The sequence below is a fragment of the Apis cerana genome, linkage group LG8, assembly GCF_029169275.1.
Source record: "Apis cerana isolate GH-2021 linkage group LG8, AcerK_1.0, whole genome shotgun sequence".
Taxonomy (NCBI): Eukaryota; Metazoa; Arthropoda; class Insecta; order Hymenoptera; family Apidae; genus Apis; species Apis cerana.
In genome coordinates this window covers 10,385,188-10,408,934 of record NC_083859.1, presented here as the reverse complement: position 1 = coordinate 10,408,934, position 23,747 = coordinate 10,385,188, and the positions used below count along the sequence as shown (strand labels likewise).

At 36.7% G+C, this 23,747-nt stretch overlaps 1 protein-coding gene across 8 annotated transcripts in view; it reads right to left on the bottom strand.

Annotated features, from left to right (window-relative positions):
* The window catches only part of LOC108002596 (uncharacterized), a 352,190-nt gene that overhangs the window by 24,685 nt on the left and 303,758 nt on the right, over positions 1-23,747 (bottom strand). For all 8 annotated transcript variants that reach the window (XM_062078870.1, XM_062078876.1, XM_062078872.1 and 5 more), the window contains 4 exons: positions 13,866-13,933; positions 13,538-13,798; positions 12,534-12,755; positions 7,670-7,898 (listed from right to left, as the gene is read on the bottom strand). In XM_062078870.1, the coding sequence (XP_061934854.1) occupies positions 7,670-7,898; positions 12,534-12,755; positions 13,538-13,798; positions 13,866-13,933 (780 nt within the window). The remainder of the gene's footprint in view (positions 1-7,669; positions 7,899-12,533; positions 12,756-13,537; positions 13,799-13,865; positions 13,934-23,747) is intronic.

The following is a 23,747-nucleotide window of genomic DNA, read 5'->3' as shown; positions in this document are numbered from 1 at the left end:
CGCATCTTCTAATTCAATAACTTCGACGGTATTATAATTTTTACTTGAAGAGAATTTTGCGGGTAAGGTTGCTTCGAATAATCTTTCTGATAATTAATGAATAAATAATAGTAGATTTTTTTTAGGCAGAGAACATGCTTACTATTATGTTGTTATGTTGTTTTTGTAGAATTATTATGAACAAATTCCCTTTTGATTTTCTATACGTGCTTCTATCACTATATATAAGCGTATGCCTGGTCTGTAACAATTATTTTGTAAAATTTTGTAATATTTATGTAATTATTCGATTTTTAATCACTCCGTCGCCGGAATATGCAATTAAAATTATTTATGAGAGATCGTAGGTTCGAAAGTTGATTTTTCCTTTTTTTATTAATATAGGATTATTAATTTCTATACTGGTATGACTGAATTTGTTATTACAGAAATCTTTTACGAAGAAGATGTGAATATATATATATATGTTCGTGAAATAAGATCGAAATTCGTTTTTTCACTTCAAACGTATTTTTCTTTTCGTTTTATTCGGTGACACGTATAAAAATAAATTGTTTTTATTACAAAAAAAGGAAAAAAAGGAATTCGTATTTTAAAACGGTTAATCGTTTTATTCCGTTCACAAAGTGAATTGCCGTCAATTTGATGGAAATTTTATAACATGCATATGTAATCCTGAAAGAATCATTTTGTATGCCTATTCGAGCGTATAACCGATAAATTGTTTATACCGTTGCATGAATTACAAATAAAAATCAATTTCAATAATATTTACCTTTGTTTTCTGTTTTATTAAGGTGAAAGGTAAAAAATTCACCAGAGCTGCATTCGAACTCGAAATTTTTAAATAAATTTCCCAGTCGTGGCAAACAAATGTTTCAAAACATTTTGAATTTTTTATCACACTTTTATGAAACTTTCAAATCACCATTCTCTATTTCGGTTTCGTACAAACGATCCCGTTTCAATTTTTTAATAGTCGTGCCGATAGATTTTAAGAGAATTAAAATAATTTCTATTTTTTTCAACATCATCATCTTCCTAACCTAACCTAACCTAACTTTCCTTCTCGGTATCAGATTATTAAAATCCAGTCCATACACATCGAAATTATCACAATTCAAAATTTTAAGACCGAAAATGAAGTAACCAAGCATACCGAAGAAAAATAATACCTTCAAATTTCTTTGAAATTTCAATTCAATTCAATTCAATTATCTCATGTCCCAGAAAATCCTTTTAAACGATGTTTTCCTATTCAGTCTCGAAGACATTCCCAAAACTGACATCCTATCCCACCATCGCTTAAACGACCATGTAAAACGAAATGAGATTGTACCAAAACGAAAATAAAAGTCCACTGGATTCACGTATCTACGAATCTATCTAGTACTATTATTTATAGTACTATTTTTCGTCAGCCATTTTGACAAGAATCCATAAGTGAATCTTCTACTTTTCGTCAACGATTTCAAAAAGTTCTGACAAACAAATCGAGGATGAATCTCATAAGAATCAATGTCTTTTATAAATATTCACGTACGATCACGAATCTATCTATTTTTCGTCAGTCATTTCGATTCGAAGAAAATCACCGATCCAACAAAATAATTGAGAATGCACGAAAATGGAATCGAGATTCTAAATCTCAAAAATGTTTTTCATAAGTGTTCATCGTAAAATCACACAAATGATTCTATTTTATTTTTTCGTCAACGATTTCAAATAAAGTCATCGATCTAACAAGAAAAGAAATTCTAAAGAAATCGAGAATCAATATCTCCCATAAATGTTCATCGATTTGTATCTACTTTATTTTTTCGTCAACGATCTCGAAGAAAATCGTCGATCTAACAAGTTGGAATTACGATTATGAATTATTCACACGAAAATATATTTATCACGAATGACTTTTCCATAACACGTTCGCACAACCGCTGTGCGAAAGAGGGCCAAATCTGGCGACGAGATTCGGTGGCCATAGAAACGAGATCCTCCTTTGTACACGGCGTTACGAAGGAATGTTATTCTGTTAGGGACAGGGAACAACGATCATAAATATCGTGGAGGAAGGAGAGGTCCGTGTTGAATATCGATCGCGGCCGACCGAACACAATGGCCGTCCGAATATTTATCAACGCACAGCCGCATCCGCATCCGCACGAGAAACTCTCCCGTGTCGCTTATAACAATCGCGCACGAACGAAGGATCGTTTTGCAAAATCTCGTGGAAAGTGGTGGAAGACGGGCAGAGGATGGAAAATTTGTCCAACGCGTTTCTTCGTACCTGTTGCGGTTCCCATTTTCATTCTTTTTCCTTTCTTCTCTTCATACTTTAATTTTTCAAAATATATTTAAAATAAAATAAAACGAAATATAGAAGAAAATGCATAACTAAATGCATAACGTAGTTTGTCTACATATTGTAAATATATACATGTGTACATACTTTGTACTTTGAAAAGCTAAAAGTCATTCCACTAATGTATTTAAATATTGTAGAATGATTGGCAATAAATTAAGAAAGAAGATTTAATTAACCACTATATTTAAAATATGAAATAAAATAAAATTGTAAATATATACATGTGTACATACTTTGTACTTTGAAAAGCTAAAAGTCATTCCACTAATGTATTCAAGTATAGAAGAATGATTGGCAATAGACTAAGAAATAAAAGTATATTAGTCACTATATTTAAAATATGAAATAAAATAAAATAAAAATGTAGAAGAAAGTGCATGACTTTAGTTTGTCTACATATTGTAAATTATAAATATAAATGTGTTTTGTATTTTCATTTTAAATATTTTGAAAGCTAAAAATCATTCCACTAGTACGTTGAACAACTAAATTTGGCAATAGATTAAGAAAGTACATTAGTTACTATATTTAAAATATGAAATAAAATAAAATAAAAATGTAGAAGAAAGTGCATAACTTTAGTTTGTCTACATATTGTAAATTGTAAATATATACATGTGTATATATTTTGTATTTTGAAAAGCTAAAAATCATTCCACTAATGTATTCAAGTATAGAAGAATGATTGGCAATAGATTAAGAAAGAAGAATACATAGAAGAATCTTTAGTTTATCTACATATTGTAGATTGTAAATATATACATGTTTTGTACTTTTATTTTCCACTAGTATGTTTAAGAACTAAACGATTGACAGTAAATTAAGAAGAGTACATTGATCAAAATACCAAATTAGAATGACCAGTTAGCTAGCTGCAATCCCTATCAATTAAGTTTCGAATAAACACGAAAAATTGCCACAAAATACGAAATATAAAACTACAACCACTCCAACATCTTCCAATTTCTACCAATCTTTCGGAACAATCACTTATCCAACCCTCTTCCCTTTCGCCCTCAGAGGACGAGGATTAAAAGTCGACAAGGCTTGTCCAACTTGTCAAAAGGGAAATAATTAAATGCAGCTGGCTATCTCGAAACCGGGACTCGGTTCATTATCGTCGAGCGTTTTGCATAAATTATAGTCTCAAGTGAGAGAGAATCGATCGACATCCAAAGCGGACCAGCGCTCGATAAATCTTTCCTTAGAAGGGGATACGAGACGAACCACGATGAGGAGAGAGATGGAAAGAAGAAGAAGAAGAAAAAAATGAATTTACAATGATTTACCGCGAGGATATCGTGCGGTAGCCATTCTGATGGTTATTACACGCAGGAACGGTTGCCGTGACGGGAAGCCATTTTTCAGGGGCGCCTTGGCGGGAATACTTAACGACCGATTGATGTTTTAATCAATCCCTAAATAACCTCGTTTTCGAGAGATGCTGCAATAATTACAGGCTCGCAACTTTGACGATCATCGACGTTTATCACGGGATGTATCGCGTGAAATCTTTGACGGGGACGATTAATGGACGAAAGTCGTCCGAGTTGATCCGATCGTGTAATGAAAAGGAAGGAAAGAAGAGAGGAGTGTACAAATTGGTTATGACAATGTTGATGGTATTTTATTTTGATGAATTTTATAATGATTCGTGAGATAATCGAGTCCTTTCGTTTCTTTTTTTATTAAAATTAAAATTAATTTTTCATTGAATAACGTCTGGATATTATGGAATTTGTGAACGACGTGTTGGAAAAAAGGTTCATCTGTAAGAAGAATTCAAGAAGAGAGGTAGTGAAATTTTTTGAAATGGATACGAATTTTAGCTGGAGCACCTGCCAGTGCTCAATCTCTTCTGAACGGATAAAGTGGATTGAAGCAGGGTTGAATAGAGACCGCAAGAGGTAGCCTGCAAAGGCCTCTATTTCGATCAAAAAAAAAAAAAAAACAGAAGTGGTGTTTGGATAGTTTGGATAACAGGATTAAATCGAGTTACGATTAAACAAATTAAAACATTCGCCTCGTAAAACATTCCACTTGTGTAAATTTTTGTTAAAAGCTCGTTTTCGTAAAAATTAATTTTTACTCAGAAGAATTATACTTACGTATATTTGAAATCTTAATAATTGTAACAATTTAAACGATTATATGAAAAATCGCACTTTCTATAATAGAAGAAGAATCTTTAATTTGAAACGATTAGATTAGAATCGAAAAGGAGAAAGTAATAATAATAAAAAAGATGGAGGAGTAAAAAAAAAAAATTCTGTACCGATAAAATTGTGATAAATCTGATAAAAACGTAAATCGCGTTTGAACATTGTGAAAACTCGACGTAAGATAGCGATTCGTTGAAGTTCGACTCCCTTCGACTGAAATTTAAACAGAAGAGAAAATTTTAACAGTTGAACAAATTTCATCTGTATTCCATTCTTCTTCTTCTTTTTTTTCTTTTTTTTTTTTTCGGTACATTCGTTCGACGTTTAATTAATTCTGCGTTCGATTAATTGAAATAATGATGTTTGCATTACGTAAAATCGTTCACAGAGGAGGGGGGAAGGGGTAGGGGGGGAATTAATTATGCGCGTTACAGTCGAATTAATTGTGTTGTATAATGAGTAACGATTTACGGTATGAATAAATCATTATTGATATTAAAAGGGCGCGGAATTATCAACTTTCGTCCTGTCAGTATTTGTCTTCGTTTCATTAAGTGAATATCCTATTGAGAATCGTAATCGCGATATTACCGTTCACAGCGAGACTTTAATTGTGCGATAGTCTAATCGGCGAAATGTTCGAAACGATACTTTTCGTATCAAACATTCGATACACTCGTCAATATCACGTTTCGATAATTTTGCATTACCAATTTTCACGTTATTAATTCTCTCTTTCGATAATTGTACGACTGTAATAGAATTGTGAATAGAAATCGCGAATCTCTGCTTGGCGGAAAGAGTGAATCTAGGGGCACGCATCGAATCGAAATTATTATTTTTTTTTTTTAATCCATCTGAGGAGAATTTCAATTTTTTTTCTCTGACCGCATATTGATCAAACCAACATATATATGTATATAAAACTCGAAACCAATGAAATTTCGTATCAATTTGTATCGTTCACAAATGATTGTTAAACGTATGCGTCAAAACGGGGTATCTCATCCAGAGACTAGAAGAAATTTTACTTAAAATAAACGCGAGAAACGTAAAAATTCACGGGCAAATTAGATTAAAAAAGACTTTAACTTTAAACGAAAGAACAAAACGTATTGCATACTCCGAACGAATATTTCATAAAGATTCGAATCAAAATTCGAATCCCCCTCAAATTTTCATTCCCAAATAAAGATTTTAATATTTTTTCATTCGCGATTTCCGTCTGCCGTCGGCGAAAATAAAATTCCTGCGTGGAACTGCATCTCAAAAAAAAAAAAAAAAACAAATTGCACTTTGTCGAAGCGTTCGCGAGCCCTCGTGATTCCGGCGAAACTCAATTTTTCACATCAACACCGCACTCCGTTCTTCTTTTATTTATTTATTTTTTTTCGAAACTCCTCGATTTATCGAGGACGAGAATCGAGTCACGGCCTAATCATTATCCTTGCGCTCGATCGGTCGTAATAGGCGATCTAAATTCAATCTTGCATCACTTGCGACAATTCGTTGTCCATTCATTGTTACGTTCCTTCTTTTTCGATCTTTTCCTCCCATTTAATAAGATCGAAACAAAGGAGATATATATATATATCTCGTTTGAACGGCCCCATCCCATTGTCAGCCACCGTTACAGAGAACCCAGACACCCTCCAATCTCGCAGGATCTCTCAGCCTAATCTCCTCGCGCTTTAATATACTCGCGATTATGCGCCATCTCGCGTAAAACTTGGCCAACTATATAGACTTTCTTCCACCTCTGAAAAGGGCATTGTTTCGTATTCAATGCATGGATCTTGTAAAGTTATATTTTCATGACGGATGACGGGGGTTAGGCGATGGGGAGAATTGAAATATTGCAGATATACATATATATATACGTTGAAAATATGACGGATATTTTAGGATGTATTAGTTTTACTTTTTAAAATCGATAAATTTCGTCTCATTTTAATTCGCGACATGAGATTATACACGATAACTCGCACGAGAATTGATTTCGATCCACTAACAGAGCTGTTTCCCACAGTGGATAGTTTCTCAAGACGGATAATCTCCAGCTGCTCGAGGAGGAATTTCCACCATTAAGTCTTTCGACATTCGAAAGGGAAAAAGAAGAGAGGCGGAGGAAGACTAATTCTCGAACGGACCTACCATACACGATGCCCTGACCCACTTGCGAGAGCAAACACGCCTTCTTCCTTTTCTCGTCGACACCCATTCATTCTCCCTTCTTCATTCTAAATTATCATATACAAAAAAGTATACGTAATCCTTCGTGACGGACACGTTAATTTCATTAATTCTCGTGAAATTTTGTCGCCTTCCAGACGAATGAAGGATCAAAAGAGAGAGAAGAAATCGTAATAATTTTCCATCGCGTCGAAAGCTGTTGTTAGATTCGAGTAGGGACAGAGTAACGCGAGCTAGATAAGAAGGCGCGGATGATTAAAAGCGATGCGTTACGTGACTCGAGCTCGACACCGCGAGTGCTTCAACTAGAAGAGAGCGGCTGAGTGCAGACTTCATACATGTATATATACACATATATTGACATTACGCCGCGTGCAGCAACCGAACCAGAGGATCTTTGTTTAATCCGACCGAGCTGTTTATTTATGCGCGCACGAGTGTCTTCGGTATGCGATGAAAGGATTATCGCGACGTATGCGTTATAATTGCACGCAAATCTGTCAGCAGACAGTGATGCCTCTACGAGCGAACGCTTCGTTACCCTTTGTTTGTTTGTCGCAACCGAGCCGGAACAAATATAGCCAGATACTTCACCCGCAGGATCCTTCTCGATATTTCTCATTCCATTATTTTTCCTTCGTCCTCTCGATTCACATTCTCGATTCGAAACTTGATTATAAAATTACGAGTATATCAAACGAGTTGAATCATAAGGTTCTTGTCGATTCTGCGAATTTCAGAGATTGGATTAATGATACAGATTTAACGACAGACCGTGGATACTTTGGCAATCTTCGATCCTGATTTACAAATTTTCGGCCTCGAATTTTGATTCCCTTAACTCAACAAGGATTGTATTTTGTTGGACACATATCTTCAAAAAATTTGTTCAATGAATAACAAGTTTCTTTTAATTTTCGAGTGTATGAAATAGGAAATAGATACTCACCAATCAAGGGTGGCCTTGGCAACGTACTGCACCTGGTTCTCCCTATCCGGATGATAATGACGATCGTTAATAGGGACCACGGAATGACACACGAGGCGGGTCTCCTGTCGATTGAGAATCGTTAGATTGTAAGGCGATGCCAGGAGGCGAGATGCTACCGGATCCAGGGCTAACCATAATTTATTGTCCACAACCCAAGATGGATACGTGCATCTTTCGGTTGAATTTTCTGGAAAAGAAGAGAAGAGATCCAATGTCACGCGTAACTGACATTGAATTGAGAAGGGGAAAAAATTGTTCGCAAATTTTAGAGATAATTTGACGCCAGTAAAAAAATTTGCAAAAATTTTTGCTGTATGCAAAATTTGGTGTTATATATTTTCGTCGAAGGATGAGAAAGGAGAAACGAGACGGGGCTAATTTCGATCATAATTTAGCCAGACATTCGTAGGACACCGTGTCCCTCGAGATATCGATCGCTCTTCACCGGAGACCTCCTGTTATATGCCGCATACTTCGCTAATGCACTCCCGTGCATTTTTAACGGTCCATTAAGTCGTACACAGTGATTGATCGCAGTGAGTGGCGAGCTATCGACGCGATAACTGTTTCCAGCCGATGAGGAGCCGTTTATACGGAATCAATTGCGTTTCGTTCTCCTCTACCTTGTCTCTCTATTTCGCTCTTCTCTTTTTAAATTTCCCTCAATCCGAAGGGATATCCTTGGCGTATTATTGCGTAATTTTTCAAAAAGATTCTCTTCATTTTTAATGCGGCATTACAGTTAATATTTTCGTTTACTCGTTCGAAGTACGATTATAAAAAGAAAAAAGAAAAGAAAAGAAAACAAAGTGAGTCTTAAAACGTCATGTTTCTTTCGTCTACACCGATTTACTTTCAAGTTTCAATATTGCTCCACGATCGTATTTACGATCGAAACATTTCCCTTTTTATTCCCTCTCGAATTCATTTCGTTCTCCTTCGACGGGGATTGCGATTCGATGCAAATCAACGATCGTGTCCGACCGCCGCTCGAAGAGCTCGACGAGCAAAAGAAGAAAAAAAAAAGGAAAGAAAAGAAAAGAAAAGAAAGGAGAAAAAGAGAAATCGTTGCCACGAAGTGGTGAACTTCGAGGTTGGTATCGATATACGTACACTTAAAGTATGATGGCCACGAGGGTCGTTTTTTTTTTATTTTATATAAAAAAGAAGAAAAAAGAGAAAACAAAATCCATTCTATGGAAAATAATAGGAGACAGGCTAAATTCACTTTGTTCCCGGGATTTACGTGTGCGGAATCGCAATAAAAATGTTAGACTCGCGCGAAGATAATGCGATTTTATGCTAATGGATTTATTGAAAACTCGATATACATAATTTGCATTTAGACCGAATGATGGCGATGGCTCTTTAATGGAAACGTGTTTCTTCTTTCCTCCTTTTTCCTTTTCCTTTTTTTGCATAGAGCATTTTGAAAAAATCGTCTAATCCAATTTTCCTATCGTTCAAAATTCTCCTGTCTTTTCTTCTTTTTTCATTTTACCAATAATTCGCATAACTCGAAAGCGTATCGCTCGATAAATCGAATCTATCGAATTTATCGATTATAGTATTTTGTAAAAAAGAATTCCTTGAAAATTCGTCAATTTTTTAATCAATGCACGTCCGTTATTCGAACGAGTTCTTATTAATTCGTTCTCCACGGACGAAATTCTCGCAAGAGGACAACGACAACGGCAGGGATGCGGGCGGGAGAAAGGTGATCCCACGGACTAATCTGCCTTCTGGAAAGTTTAAATGGAAACGCCGGGGAACGGGGTTAACGAAACACCAGGGCCAATGTTGCAACAGAGGCGTGGAAAAATTTGCTAAGCCGCTTAAACGCTCGAATCGTTCAGACGAAATTTCACCATTTTTCTTCTCTTCTTCTTCTTCTTAACGAAATAAAAAAATTTATGATATTTGTATCGAAGGGATATATTGGAAAAGTAATCGTAAAGAAGCGAGTAGAATCGTAAGAATTTTTCATCGTATATTAATTAATTGGCAGATATTTGCGAGGATATTTCGTCGAGGTTATGCGAAAGTTATAAAAACCTAACCTAAAATTCTGTTATAAAATTAGAAACTAATTAAATTTTTACTCGACGTCAACGTTAATTTATTCTTAATTTTCTTCGAAATCCATATTAAATAGAAACTTATTCGAGTCAGTTTACTTAACCTAACCTAAACCAAGTCTTGTTAATATTTTAAACGAATATGATTCGATCAGAGTAAAATTTTCAAAAGTATTCGAAACGATTCTTCTCGAAAATGATGATCCTTCGTGCCATATTAAAAGGTGATCAAGATCGAAGATTGGTACCTTTTTCTTTTTTTTTTTTTTTTAATAATTATATCATCTATAAGAAAATTTAATTGGTTCGTTAATAATTAATAAGCGAAAATAATCGAGGTGTATTTTTTTTTGGCTTCATTCGATGTGAAAATATTATTATATTTATCGCATTCGTATTCGGTGCGGTGTGCACAGATGCATGTGTGAACGTGTACGTGTGTATTAGCTTTATCGTTCAGAAAACATCTGGAAATAAATCCTGGTCGGTGGCAGGATCGCGCAATCAGTCATGTACATATCCAGGGAATCCAACTGAACGTGGTTTACCACAAAGCCAACAACAAGATCATTTCCATCTGCTACCACTGTCTACTCGTATTCGCGATTATAGCCTCGCAGGATGGAAGGAGCGACGTATTTAAACCGAAACTGGAGCAACGAAGGGAACAAATCGATGGATGATGATGATCATCGTTTCTGGCCAGAGATTGATGAATTAAAATGATGACGGGCGACTAGGTAATGATGAAATATCAGAAATTTGATTTCGAATTACGTATTTACAATGTCGATTATTTCTCTTTTTTTTCCTTTTTATTTCATCGACAACGGTATACATAAATTATTGCTTTCGTGAAATATATAATTGAACGATTAATCTCAATAGAATGAAACGATTTAAATGATTTTCTTTTCTCGTGGTTTCTCATTTTTTCGTAGAAGAAGATTTTTCAAAAAGATATTTTAATATAATGTGGTAACTTATGGTGAAAAGTTAAATTTTAGTTTTTAATTGAAAAAATACTGCCTGTTTCTTTAATGGTTTTTTCATAAGGATAAGTGCACGACTAAGTACTTTAATAGTTCTGGTAACTTTCAAGTTTCAAACAGGATTAAACTTAATTTTTGTGGTTAAGCGAAAGGATACCGATATCTTCTTTTCATGCTTTTTTAATCCTCAAGAAATCGATCAGAAACTACTTTCCTAGCCCGAATAACATTTCAAATGAGATTAAATATAATTTTTCAATAGCTACTAATAACGAATAAAAAGAAGCTTTTAACTTAAGAGCTTGCGTCACAATTAAATAATCTATTGATATTTACTAAACATTTATTTATAATTTTATTTTTAATCCATAAGAAATCGAACACAAACTATTTCGATAAGTAACATTTCAAATGAGATTAAATATAATTTTTCAATAGCTACTAATAACGAATAAAAAAAAATTTTTCTTAAGAACATCATATTATTATATCACAATGATATTTACTAGTAATGTTTGATATCGCTGCATACTATATAATACTGTCACAAACTATTTCGATAAGTAACATTCGAGTTTCAAATGAGATTAAATATAATTTTTCAGTAGCTACTACTAATGAGTAAGAAAAATTTTTCTTAAGAATCATCACATTATTATATCACAATTAAATAATCTATTGATATTTAGTATATTTACTAGTAACGTTTGATATCACTATATACTTTGAACATTTACTTATAATTTTATTTTTAATCCATAAGAAATCGATCACAAACTATTTCGATAACATTCGAGTTTCAAATGAGAATAAATATAATTTTTCAGTAGCTACTAGTAGCGAATAAGAAGATGCTTAAGAGCATCGCATTGAAAAAATCTTCTATTAATATTTACCAATAACGTTAGATATCACGAAACAAATTAATCAGAAACTCTTCGAGGACACACCATACTTGGAACATTTATTCATAATTTTCCTACGTATCACTGTGCAGAATTCCGTACGTTTAAATTTCGCACAGCATCCGCAACAAACCCTACGTCCATAAAGATTCGAAACGCGGATTCAGAAACACCAATCTGATCTGCCAATCTGGTCAGCCGCGTCGGCGGAATCCGATATCCAAGCGGGGAGAAGGAGGGGGCGGGGTGGATGGGGGAACTTTTAACCATTTAACAAGAATCCGCGGTAAAATTCCATGGTACGGGGCCGATCAAAGATTAACCATCGTACAAAATCAATCCCAAGAATGTTTGAGGCTTGATCGAGCCCGGCTATCGCCTCAATTTGGTTAACCGCGGCTACACCAGGCCAGAATCATCGCAATCTGCCAAGGCTACGTGCAGCTATGCGATACTATGGAATACCCCAAGTAGCTCACGTCCGACCACCGTTCACTGTGCCGATAGCACGCGGCCCAAGAATCCGATCCGGTGTCTATGGACATCCTCATAGTTTACGTTCTTCGAGCCTGCCGCTATTAGGTGCTCGCGGTTTTCCTCGTGCCAAGACGCACGAGGACCAAAGTCGGTTAACGATAATGTCAAATTGCTTGCCAACAATTTATCCACCCGTTAATAATTCCGATTCATCGGATATCGGTGGTGTGGCAACGTTTTTTTTCGTGTCTTCTTTTCTTTTCTTCTTTTCAAATCGATTCGTTCGGAATAACAAGGTATATTCAAATATATGTACAAGCTATAAGTCTAGGATCATCTTTTGGTAATTCACGAACGAGATTCTACTCACTCTGTTTCATTTTGAACGTCTTTGCAGCCTCCTTAACGCTGATCAATCCCGTGCAAGAGGCATCCTCGCTCTGCGCCAAATTCCACGAATTGTTGGAAGTTTGCTCGTAGATGAAGCATCTGTAGCTGTCCTCGTCGCTGGTCTTCCGCGGGGCGTGCAACCTTGCCACGAGGTTGTGCGTGCTGCTCTCCTTCCACGTGGCTAGACACTCCAACTCCACGTCTGGGACGGAAAAGAGGGAAAGAATTAAATATCGAACCTCCCCTCCTTTCTCCCCCCTCTTCTCGTCGTTCGAAATCGACTCGAAAAAATCGTTTCGAATTTTTGGAATATTTTCGATTCGACGTTAAATCGGTGGTTGAAAAAAAAAAATCGCAATATCAATCGTGAAAAATTCCATCATCGTCCCTCCCAGCCCTTCCATCAAGTAAATCCTCCACGGCCGCCATTAGCCATTCCCAATTACACTGCGACGTATAACGATTCCATTTACGAGCAAGGCTAAATCGTCCGCGGCGAGAGTTATGGACGGAAATATTCTAACCGTTAATAAACCGCACCGCCACCACGTAGAATGAATTATACCGGCCGCGTTTTCGCCCGGTATAATAATCGGTGAAAATCGGTTGGGGCGATACAGCGGCGATACAAACAGTAATTGACAGGGCTGTTAATCATTTGGTGGAAGTTCTATTGACTGTCCCAGATTCTCTCCCCTGTGTGTCGTGTTAATTAACGTCACCGTCCGCCCACTGTGTCGCCCGATGTATCGAGAAAAATAACGGCTCTTCGATCTCAACCGATCCCTTATAACGGAAAAATATATATTTCTCCTATATATATATATACATTTTTCGAAATTGTTTCTGTTTTAAATAAATATCTAATTTTACACGAGTGTAAAAAGAAGTAGTCCGATACTTTTACGATACAATTTCTAATAATTTTGATATTTGTAATTTCTTTTTTTACCTTGAAACGACGAGAACAACGAGACTACTTACCGACGCTCTCAGAGGATAACACGTTGGCACACGCTTGATAGCGAAAAAGTAATCGCGATTCTTGGGTGCACGTCTCCGCGGCGGACAAAGGAGATTTACACTCCGCTTCCCCGTGGCTGTACGTGAATTCCAGGGGTCCCTTGAACGGGCAGGGCATCGGTGCTGCCCCCGTGCGGAATAGGGAAATTAATATGGCGTCGCTGGTCAAATCGCCGCATATCGAAGGGAGCGTAGGTTTCGACGATCCCGTGATACACCAGGCTGGAAAAGAATCGGTGGATTAATCCGGAGAATGAAAGAAATTATGGACGAACGAAACGAAACGTACTCTCTTTGTATTGAAGGACGTTCGGATGCTTCATGTGCATGACGATGCAGCGATAACAATTTTCCCCTCTGAAACAAAAAATCGATCGGGAATAATGTAGAACGTCGAGCCACGTTGCAAATTCAACAAATAAATAAATTTCACTTCGAAATATGGCTTCCGTGAAATCAATTCATCGATTAATTAAACGGGTTTCAATCGTGTCTAATTAAAAATCTTAATTAACATTCTAATAAAAAAAATATATATATACATACGAGAAAGAAATTACGAAATTTCCATGAAAAAGAGAAAGCTTGGAAATCACTTGGCTTAGGAGCAAACGCGAAAGATCGTCCTCAAACATCGACGGTTGAAAAAAAAAAAAGAATTCTTGATGGAAGAAGAGGGGTTCCATTAGTATAAGGGAGGACTGTGGAAATGGCAGCACACGCTTGTACACACGCAATTCCAAGGCATTTGTACACGCTGGAAAGACAAACTCCGAGGTGCAATAGAGACAGGCGGTGGTTACTATGGGGTGAGTGGACCAAGAGGGGCAAGTAGTATCGCGTAGCTACTTAAAACTTTTCGAGCTTGTCTTGTGTCCCTACTAGTTGCCACCTTGCTTACTTAGCTCCGCTCTGCAACTTCTACCTTCGACTATAGTCTCTTCCTGCTCCCTCCCTCGCTTCCTGCCTCGCCCATCCCCCTGTCACCCCACGCTGGATCTTCTTCGCTCGGAGGACCAAGTTTACCTTCGTTTCTGGCTATCTCACGTACTTCTTGGCAAACGTAGACGTTTTCCTTTTTCTTCTTTTTTCTTCTTTCTTTCTTTTTTTTCTTTTCTTTTTTTTTACGTGGAAATTGCTCGGTGATTGATTCTTGGCTACCCTTCGGCCGGGGAAAGCGTGGTTTCATTGTTTGCGGATCGCGAAGCATTTAATTTCATTGTTGGCTGGAGTTTGCTCGAGATGGCTCGAGCATTTATTCTTTTCTTATGTTCTTCTGATATTTGTGAAAGAGGAAAATTAAGATGCGTTTTGGAGTAGATTATAGATAGTATCCTTCTTCGATGATTACAATCGTATTGCATTTTCCAAATTTCTGTTGTATCATCTTTCCAAGGAGTCTCGATCTGAGTATTTGCGTCAATTTCGTTATTACTTATTGTTAACCTATTTTAAATCCATATAAAAACATTTATATTCACTGCATTCTCTTTATCGATAAGACGTAAACACGTGCGAAACGAAACGAATGATTGATCCGAAGCATACCTCGTTTCAAAAATTCGAAGCAAAAAAATGAAATGATTAGGAAAAATTCGTTCAAGTTTTCTCACGGAAGTATTTCCTTGAATTTGTTCGAAACAAATGCAACTTTTCCCATTACTTTATCTTCCACCAAGGAACCTGCCATTCGTTTGTTCCCTTAACACGCATCGACGTCTGTTTATCGACAGTCGGTCGTCATTTGAGCACGAGATGGGTTCAAAGCGCGAGATCAATGCGAGCGGGCATAAAAGCAGACTCGAAAGACAAATATATGCGTGAAACGTGCACGCATCGACGGGTTCAGACGCTTCGAAATACGCGGATAGTTCTATTCGTATAGTTCGAGTCTCGGTTCATGGTTCGTAAAAGAGGGCACGGAGACGTGTGCACGTTGATCTTTGACGTTTATAAATCGGTTCTTCCCGAGAATATCGTCCGCAGTCTTCGCTATAGATAGATCCGTGCCTTTTCTTCTTGGAAATTTATGTTTTCTCTTGGAATATTACAAAATAATTATTACAACGTTTATTATATACTCGTAAGCCCGATGAAGAGATTAAAAGTAATAATATTTTCGAGCTTTATATTCATTATGTTTTTCTTGGATTTTTGTTGAAATGATTATAAATAAAATTACAGAAATGGAATTGAAGTAAAAAAACCTGTTTCACCTTGGAATAATTATAATACGTGTATTCTGTAGATCTTTTAACATTTATATTTTCCATAAATATCCATTGTTTAATTATGATATAAGAGAGGTAAGTTATCTCGAAGGTACTACAAAAGATTGCAAATGAACTTGGGTTTTTTGGAAGATTTATCATTGCACGGAACAAGAATTACTCGAAATTTCTTTTCCTTCTAGGAGAAAAAATAAATGAAAGGAACAGATATCCCTAACCTAACATAATTTAATTCTTTCAATTCTATTTAGACGATAAATTTAAACGATTATAAATAAAACTACAGAAATGGGATTGAAATAAAAAACTAATAATTACAATACGTGCATTCTGTAGATTTTTAATTATTTTCCATAAACGCATAAATATCCATTGTCTAATTACAATATAAGAGACGTAAGTTATTATAAAAGATTAGAAGATTTATCATTGTACGAAATAAAAATTGCTTAAAAATTTCCTTCTAGGAAAAAAAAAAAATAAATGAAATGAAATATTCCTAACCTAATCTTTTCAATTCTATTGGGAAATAACCATGACCATACCATAACGGATGAAAATTAAAAAATTAAAAATTTTCTTCGACCGAAAAAGAATTCGAAAGTTAAATTTTGAAACTTTTAAATTTCCTCGACAGAATTTTCCAACGATTAATCGTTCGAAACGAGAAAGCAACCACTTTTGGCTTCGAAGAATGCAGAGAGCCCAGTCCTTTGAGCTGGCCCAATCGAAGAACACCCTGTTTGGAAGTTTTCTACTCCGCCCTGTACAAGCGGCCGATCTGCAATTCGAAAGTTGTCCAAGTTTGTATGCATGTCAACGAAGCCACGAACACGGTATCCGAGAGAGCGGTTTCGCCAGCTCGTGATCGCATTTCGAGCAACTATCGCGCACTCCGGAAGCGGAGGGAGCGCTCTCTGCCCTTCAGCTCGCGAACCACAAACGGCCGCGAATGGATTCGAGCCGCTTTTGTCGCCGTGCTCGACCCAACTTTTCTCCTTCCCCTTTCGATGTTTCACCCGTTTTCTTTTTTTCTTTTTCTTTCTTTCTTTTTTTTTTTTACGACGAATTTTTCCACGAATTCTCGAATACGTGGCTCACGAATAGCTCGTGAAAAAATTTGGCCCCTCGAATATTTTAAACGATGACGATGACACTCGAGAGAATCTAAAATTCTTCTGTATGAATTTCGATTGAAAATTTATGTAATTTATATTACGCGGAGAAGTTTATCGTTCTTAATTATTGATTAATTATTATCATTTCTGATTATACAGATATTTGAACTCGAGTGTTTAAGTACTTTTCCGTGAATCGTTAACCTTCTTCAAAATAGTTAAGAAGTAATAAAAAAAAAAAAGAAAAGAAAAGAAAGAAAGAGAAAAGTACTGTTGAAAGCTACGAAGATGTCCAAATTAATATCAAGATTATACGGACTATAAATCTGATTTACCTTGAAAGGGGAGATTATATTAAAGCGAAGAAGTTCTTCTTCCTCTTCTTTTTTTTTCTCCATTATTTATGAAACAAGATGACAAAATTAAAAGTATCAAGATCAACGTTTCGATATTATTTACATCGGCGTTGAGAGCAAGTTCAATTTCAAGAAGGAAGGGGGGAATAGTAGAAAAATCCAACTCGTTAACCCATAAACGCTTTCCGATCTGGCAGCTGCGACCCGCTGTTAGGATCGATTTCTACAACTTCCGGGATTATTGCCACGGCGATTCGGACGCTTTATTGTTTCTCGATGATCCCAAGAGTTTTGCGCCAGCAGTCCCTTAGCTTGATGCAACGTTTGTACCGTATCAAACGTGGCGTCGTCGAAGCGACGACTTTTACGAGTTCGATATCCTCCCAATGATGATTGTTATCGGCTTGTACCTCTCCCTCTTCACCCGAGAATCAATTGGGAAACACAATCGGAATAGTATCGGCGTTTAACATCCTCCAATGATAATTTTTATCGTTTTGCAATTTTTCCAATTTTCAAAATTAATTGAGAAACACAATTGAAAAAGTATCTGATCTGAATGGAGGAAGAAGAAAAGAAGATTGTATTATATGATATTAATTTATTTAATCCATTTAATGATAATTTTTATCATTTTGCACTTTTCTTTTCTGTCAAAATTAATTGAAAAATTGAAATAGTATCTGATCTGAATGGAGCAAGAAGAAAAGAAGATTGTATTATATGATGTTAATTTATTTAATCCATTTAATAATTTTTATCATTTTGCATTTTTCTTTCCAGTCAAAATTAATTGAGAAACACAATTGAAATAGTCTGAATGGTCTGAATGGAGCAAGAAGAAAAGAAAAACTCTATTAATTATCAATGTGATTAATTTATTTTATCCATCGATCGTTCATTGATGTTATTCAGCATCCTACGATGATAATTTTTATCGTTTTGTACTTTTCTTTCCAGTCAAAATTAATTGAGAAACACAATTGAAATAGTCTGAATGGTCTCAATGGAGGAAGAAGAAAAGAAGATTGTATGTGATCTTAATTTATTTATCCATCCAATGATAATTTTTATCGTTTTGCACTTTTCTTCCCAGTCAAAATTAATTGAGAAACACAATTGAAATAGTGCCTGAATGAAGGATCACGAGAAAGATCACACGAAATGTGATGAGTAATTTATTCAATCTATCGATACTTTTCAATTTTCTTCAATTCATTAACAATCCTGTAACATTGTCTCTTTCTTTGTTCTAGCCAAAGAAGAATAGATGATCTAAAGAATTGTAGGAAAGAGAACTCTGTTACACATCGTTCGACTTATTAGATCTATTAATCGGCGTTGTTCGATACACTTCAGCGATAATTCTTATCGACTTCGACTTGTCTTTCCTCTCCTTCTCCAGCCGAGAATCAGTTAAGCCACGCAATAGAAGAAGAAGAAACAATAGACACAGTATCTGATGTCAACAATGGATTGTAAGAGGATTAAAAGTGCGACACATTGATCTACGTTGTTAAACGTATAAAACCTAATAAAGTTAAATCATCGAGGTCATCTATTTAAATCTTCTTGAAAATGTATTAATTAGAATAACGAGTTTCGTGATGATACAAAAACGATATTTACATTCATATACATATTCATACAAAAGTAATACGATTATGTATCGTTATATTACGTAGATTCGATTATATTATTAAAATTTCGTTCTTTACTGGGTATAAAACGATATCACACTTGGCCTAAATTTTAAAGGTAATAATGACGAAGATGATGCGAATACGTCAATGGAACATGGACACGTTAAAATATCCATTCGATCACCTAAAACACTTTTTGAATCAGAGAAAAATCGTTCCTTAATATCTATCCAATTTAATCTATTTAAAATTCTTATCGAGACGATTAACTCAAACTATATTTATTTTTAAACGCGCAGCGATTTAATTCCAGGCTCGCAATCGAGTAATTAGAAAAGCTATCGTGTCTTTCTTCCTTCCATCCCAAAATCCTAAAAATCAATCGAAATAATCGGAATAACCAGAGAACGGCCCATCAAATCGACCTGAATAATTGAGAAAAGAGAGAGACGATGATGTCGTCCGATTTGTTCGATGATCGATCGATCTTGCCTCGTCTTGATGTAAAACGTATTCGTAAAGGTTAATTTGCGGGGATAAAACGGGAGGCGCACCCCTTAACGCGGAGGGAAAGATGAGTTGGCAAGAATTTTATCCATAGGTTATTACGGGAACACGTTCTCTGTCGTGAGCTGAGGGGAGGAGCAGGGGGTTGATGAGAATGTTGATTAAATGTTTCAGCCAAGTTTCGCCGGGGAACCACTCCAATTACACGGAAGTTCCATCGGCGGACACACAGTGGCTGTAAGTGAATCCCGACGGTCCCGAATCGAAAGTGATACCGTAATTGAAAAAGAAACGAACGTAAGGGATGTGCGCTGGAACCCAATCCGAATATTAATTTCACGCGTGTGAATTTCTCCTGAAATTTTTCACTAATAAACGAAAGAATAGTTCATGAACAACAAACTTCCTTTTACATTTTTACATTTATCGCGAGACGAATTCCTTCGTTCGAATAAATTTCCAATCCGATGTTATTAATAGACCCGACCTGTCGTTAATTTTAAAGTCGTTTAAAATCTTCGAGACCGTCCCCCATTCGACCCAGAAACCTCCGTTTCGCCGTGTGCCACGAGGTTCGCGACGAGGGAGATCGATGGAGAAACAAAATTTAACCGGATGGATTTATTATTTTTTAAGGGTGGTAAATTTTATCGGTGGAGAGGGGAAGAAAAGCGAGGCACATAATGCGATAAATAATCCGCGATAAATTATTTGCAGAAGGGGTGAACGGACGGGAAACGAGCGTCCCCGTGTTTTTTTTTTTTTTCGATGCGATCGCATAAATAAATCACTAGGATCGCGCTGAGACAGCTCATTCCCTGTCCTCCCCCGCTGCAATCTACGAGTAATGACAACGGCGTTATCGACAGGCAAGATAACCACGGGCAAGAGTAGCCGTGGCACGAAAATTGCCCGATGAAAAAACGCTCGCCCCTCTTTGCGTACGCATACGATCCTACCCCATTCAGGATTTATTTTTGCTCGCCATCGTAATCCTTTCGAAACAATTTTTTGATGGGTTTACAGATAAGCTTGACAATTTGTTTCACAGTTTTGCGGAAAGTTATTTCGACGGCTCCCTTTGAACAAAAATTCCCATTAACGCGCGCAAGAACGCGCGTTCGATCGTGAGATACGAGATGGGGGAGTCGTTTTTAAAATCTCGAGGTCCCTCCTAACTTCTTGTTTGGCTTTTCTTTTTTCTTTTTTCTTCTTTCTACTCGAGGATGAGTAGAAAGTAAAAATAAAAAGACGAAAAAGTTTGGAAAAGCGAGCGCGATTCGATTCGTTTTATCATCGAACGATGATAAAGCTAATTCACGGTCCCGTAAATGCATTTCGCGCTCACGAATCGTATAAATCTCGGGGCTGTAATTCGTAATGCGTTTAAAAATGATTCATCGCTGAGCCCGCAGTTTCGGAAACAAGCAACGTTTGTAACCAATAGCAACATTCTTGTTTTCGTTGGGGGAAAATTGTCGCGACTTTTTCACGTTTTTACGCCTCTCGATTCCCAATTTTTATTTACGTTCGTTTATAATTAGTTGTGCGATCCCAGGAACAAAATATTCGAAACGAAACGAGTCGAGCATTCGAGCGACAGCGAAAAAGAAAAAAAGAAAATTCGGAAAATATCAAGAAATAAAGCAATTCTGAATAATGAAAGAATTTAAAAAACGAAAAAAAATGTTGAAAAAATCATACCATCGTTGCAACATGCAACAACTTTTGATAGGCTTAAACGATTTAATAGCTAAAAAACGTAAAAAAAAAAAAAAAAAAGAATCGAATTGTCCGCAGAACGAAAAGTGCTGCTATAAAGTTTGAAAAATTCCACGGGAATTAAAAAATTGTAAATTCCAAAATCGAAAATGCATACCGTACAGCTAACCTATTTTCTAAAAAAAAAAAAAAAAAAAAAATTAAATCGAGAAATTTCGAAACGAAATCGTACGAAATTTGAAAATTGGAAAAATAAAATCTCAAGAAAATCGATGGATACGAAGAAAAATAGGGGGAGGGAAAAAAAAAAGAACTATATATTAATTATATTCTGGACCGACTATTGCTCCTTTTTTTTTTTTTATCGCCATAATGGGCGCGACAGACGAAGCGTATTTATCTCCGCGTTAAGAGAAATCGGCCATGTCAAGTCGAGTATTCCCATTTTAACGAGAGATTCCGTTAAAGTCACGGCCACTCGATAATTCTGACGGGGTTGAGATTCGAGGCACGTGGATTAATAACGCGCCACGGAGGAACCAAGTCTATGAGACTTGGTTTCTTAAATCCATTCTCGCCCCCCTTTTCTCTCTCTCTCCTTCTTTTTCTTCCTTCCTTTCTTCCTTTTTTTTCTTCCTCTTTTCTCTCCCCATTTCTGCGCGCAACTTATTAACAACGATCCGATCGAGCGTGAAGCAGAAATTCCGGGGAGTTACGATGAATGAGTTATAATTGACGAGCAGCGACGGTTCGTTCGAGAGGGTGATTCGGGGGAGGTCGATTGTTATACAGGGCGGTCGGTGAAAAATTTCAGCAGCGAAGGTCTCATCCGATGAACAATCGATCTATCGGCGTGAAATAATTTTAATTTCTCGCCTCTTTAATTATCGGACCCGAATACAGAAGGATTCGCCCGATCAATAGGGTGATCAGGGATAATTATAATATATTTAAAATTTACGCGCGGATCGAAGCGATTCCCCAGCCGATCTTTCCTTTCTTCAGATCTCGATCAGCCTGAACGAATAGGGAGACTGTCGTTATTTCTCGAAAAGAAGCGACCACATCAAGATGCAGCGATTACAAATACATCGATCCAAAACCATTTCCAAAATTCTTCTATCCAAAATCGTAATAAACACGGCTCCTCGTGTATTATTCATCGCTATTGTTCAACGATTCTTACTCAAAGATTGTTCACCGAGGGAAAAATAAAATCCACGAAAATAAATTTTGCGTATTAGCCAAGGAACGGACCACCTCCACCCCTTGCCGTCGTCACAAACACTCGTGATCCGAAATTTCCCTTCTCACCGCGATAAACATAAAGCCTCTTCCCACGACACGAGAATGCGATAAACGGTTGGAGAGGGTGGGGGAAAAGAAAGAGAGAAAAAAAAGAAAAACGTTGGACGCGTTGTTAGGCGGACACGATCAACGGCAGCCGGCTGTTTGTATTGTCTAATAGCCGGATGGCGTGCAAGGGGTGAGTTTCACCCCCTTCCTGTCGAACGGACGCCACCATCTCGTTCTCGGACATGGTTTATTGATTCCTCCGCTTGCGTAAATACGCACGCCACTCCGTGACGGTGGTGGTGGCGGTGGCGGTGGTGGTGGTGAGCCCCGTTAACGACGCCCACGAGGGCGTCGCGACGCGTACACGCGCGGCGGGCTGCGGCTAACGGCCACGGAATTATCGTACACGATCGCTTCCACCACGTGGACCGACCCCACGCTTTTTTCCACGGTTTCGTTGCTTCCTCCTCCGTTGCGATGCTATGCGTGTGACCCCTGCGTACGAAGGGACAAAGCCACTCTTTGGGGCTGTACTCTGCCAACGTTTTAGTTTTTCCTACCCCCTTATTATGCCAACGTTTTATTATTATTACACTTGGTTGGACTGGTAGTAACATTTTATCTTTATTTCGCTCATCTATTCTTGGAGTTATTCTGTTATTGGTCCGTCCTCCGTGTTACGTTTATTTTTCTGTGAGCGGTTTTCTCTGATGTATCGTAATCGTGGTGACAGTTTATTTCTATATTACGTTTTAGATTATTAGGGCATTGGGATTTTTTGCGATCGGAGATAATTATTTTTCGATTAGAGGAGAATGTATATCTTTTAAATCACACTGTTTATGTTGAATAGGAAACTTTTTTCGTTAAATTAAAATTTAGAATACGAGGAATTAGGGAAGATTTAAATCATACTCGTGATTCAATATTGTATGGAATATTTATCTTTGCAAATCTCTTTTCCCCGCCGCGAATACATGTTTACGTAGCTATAGATAATTATTTCGCGGTATTATTCGCAGGAGGGAGGGAGGGGAGGGGACAAAACGTTCAAATATAATTATACGTAGCAATCTGTCGTGGATTACGCTTTGAACTTAATTCCGGTAAATATTAATTGATCAGTGATGTTATAAAATAATGTACATATGTCGTCGATAATTATATTGCAATTTCGTCAACAACGTTTACCAGATTCGAGTCAAATTATTCACAATCAATTATTAACGATTCATTTATCGCATTTATCTCGGTCAAGTTTTAATGAAATCGCTATTATTAATCGAATAAAATTTGGT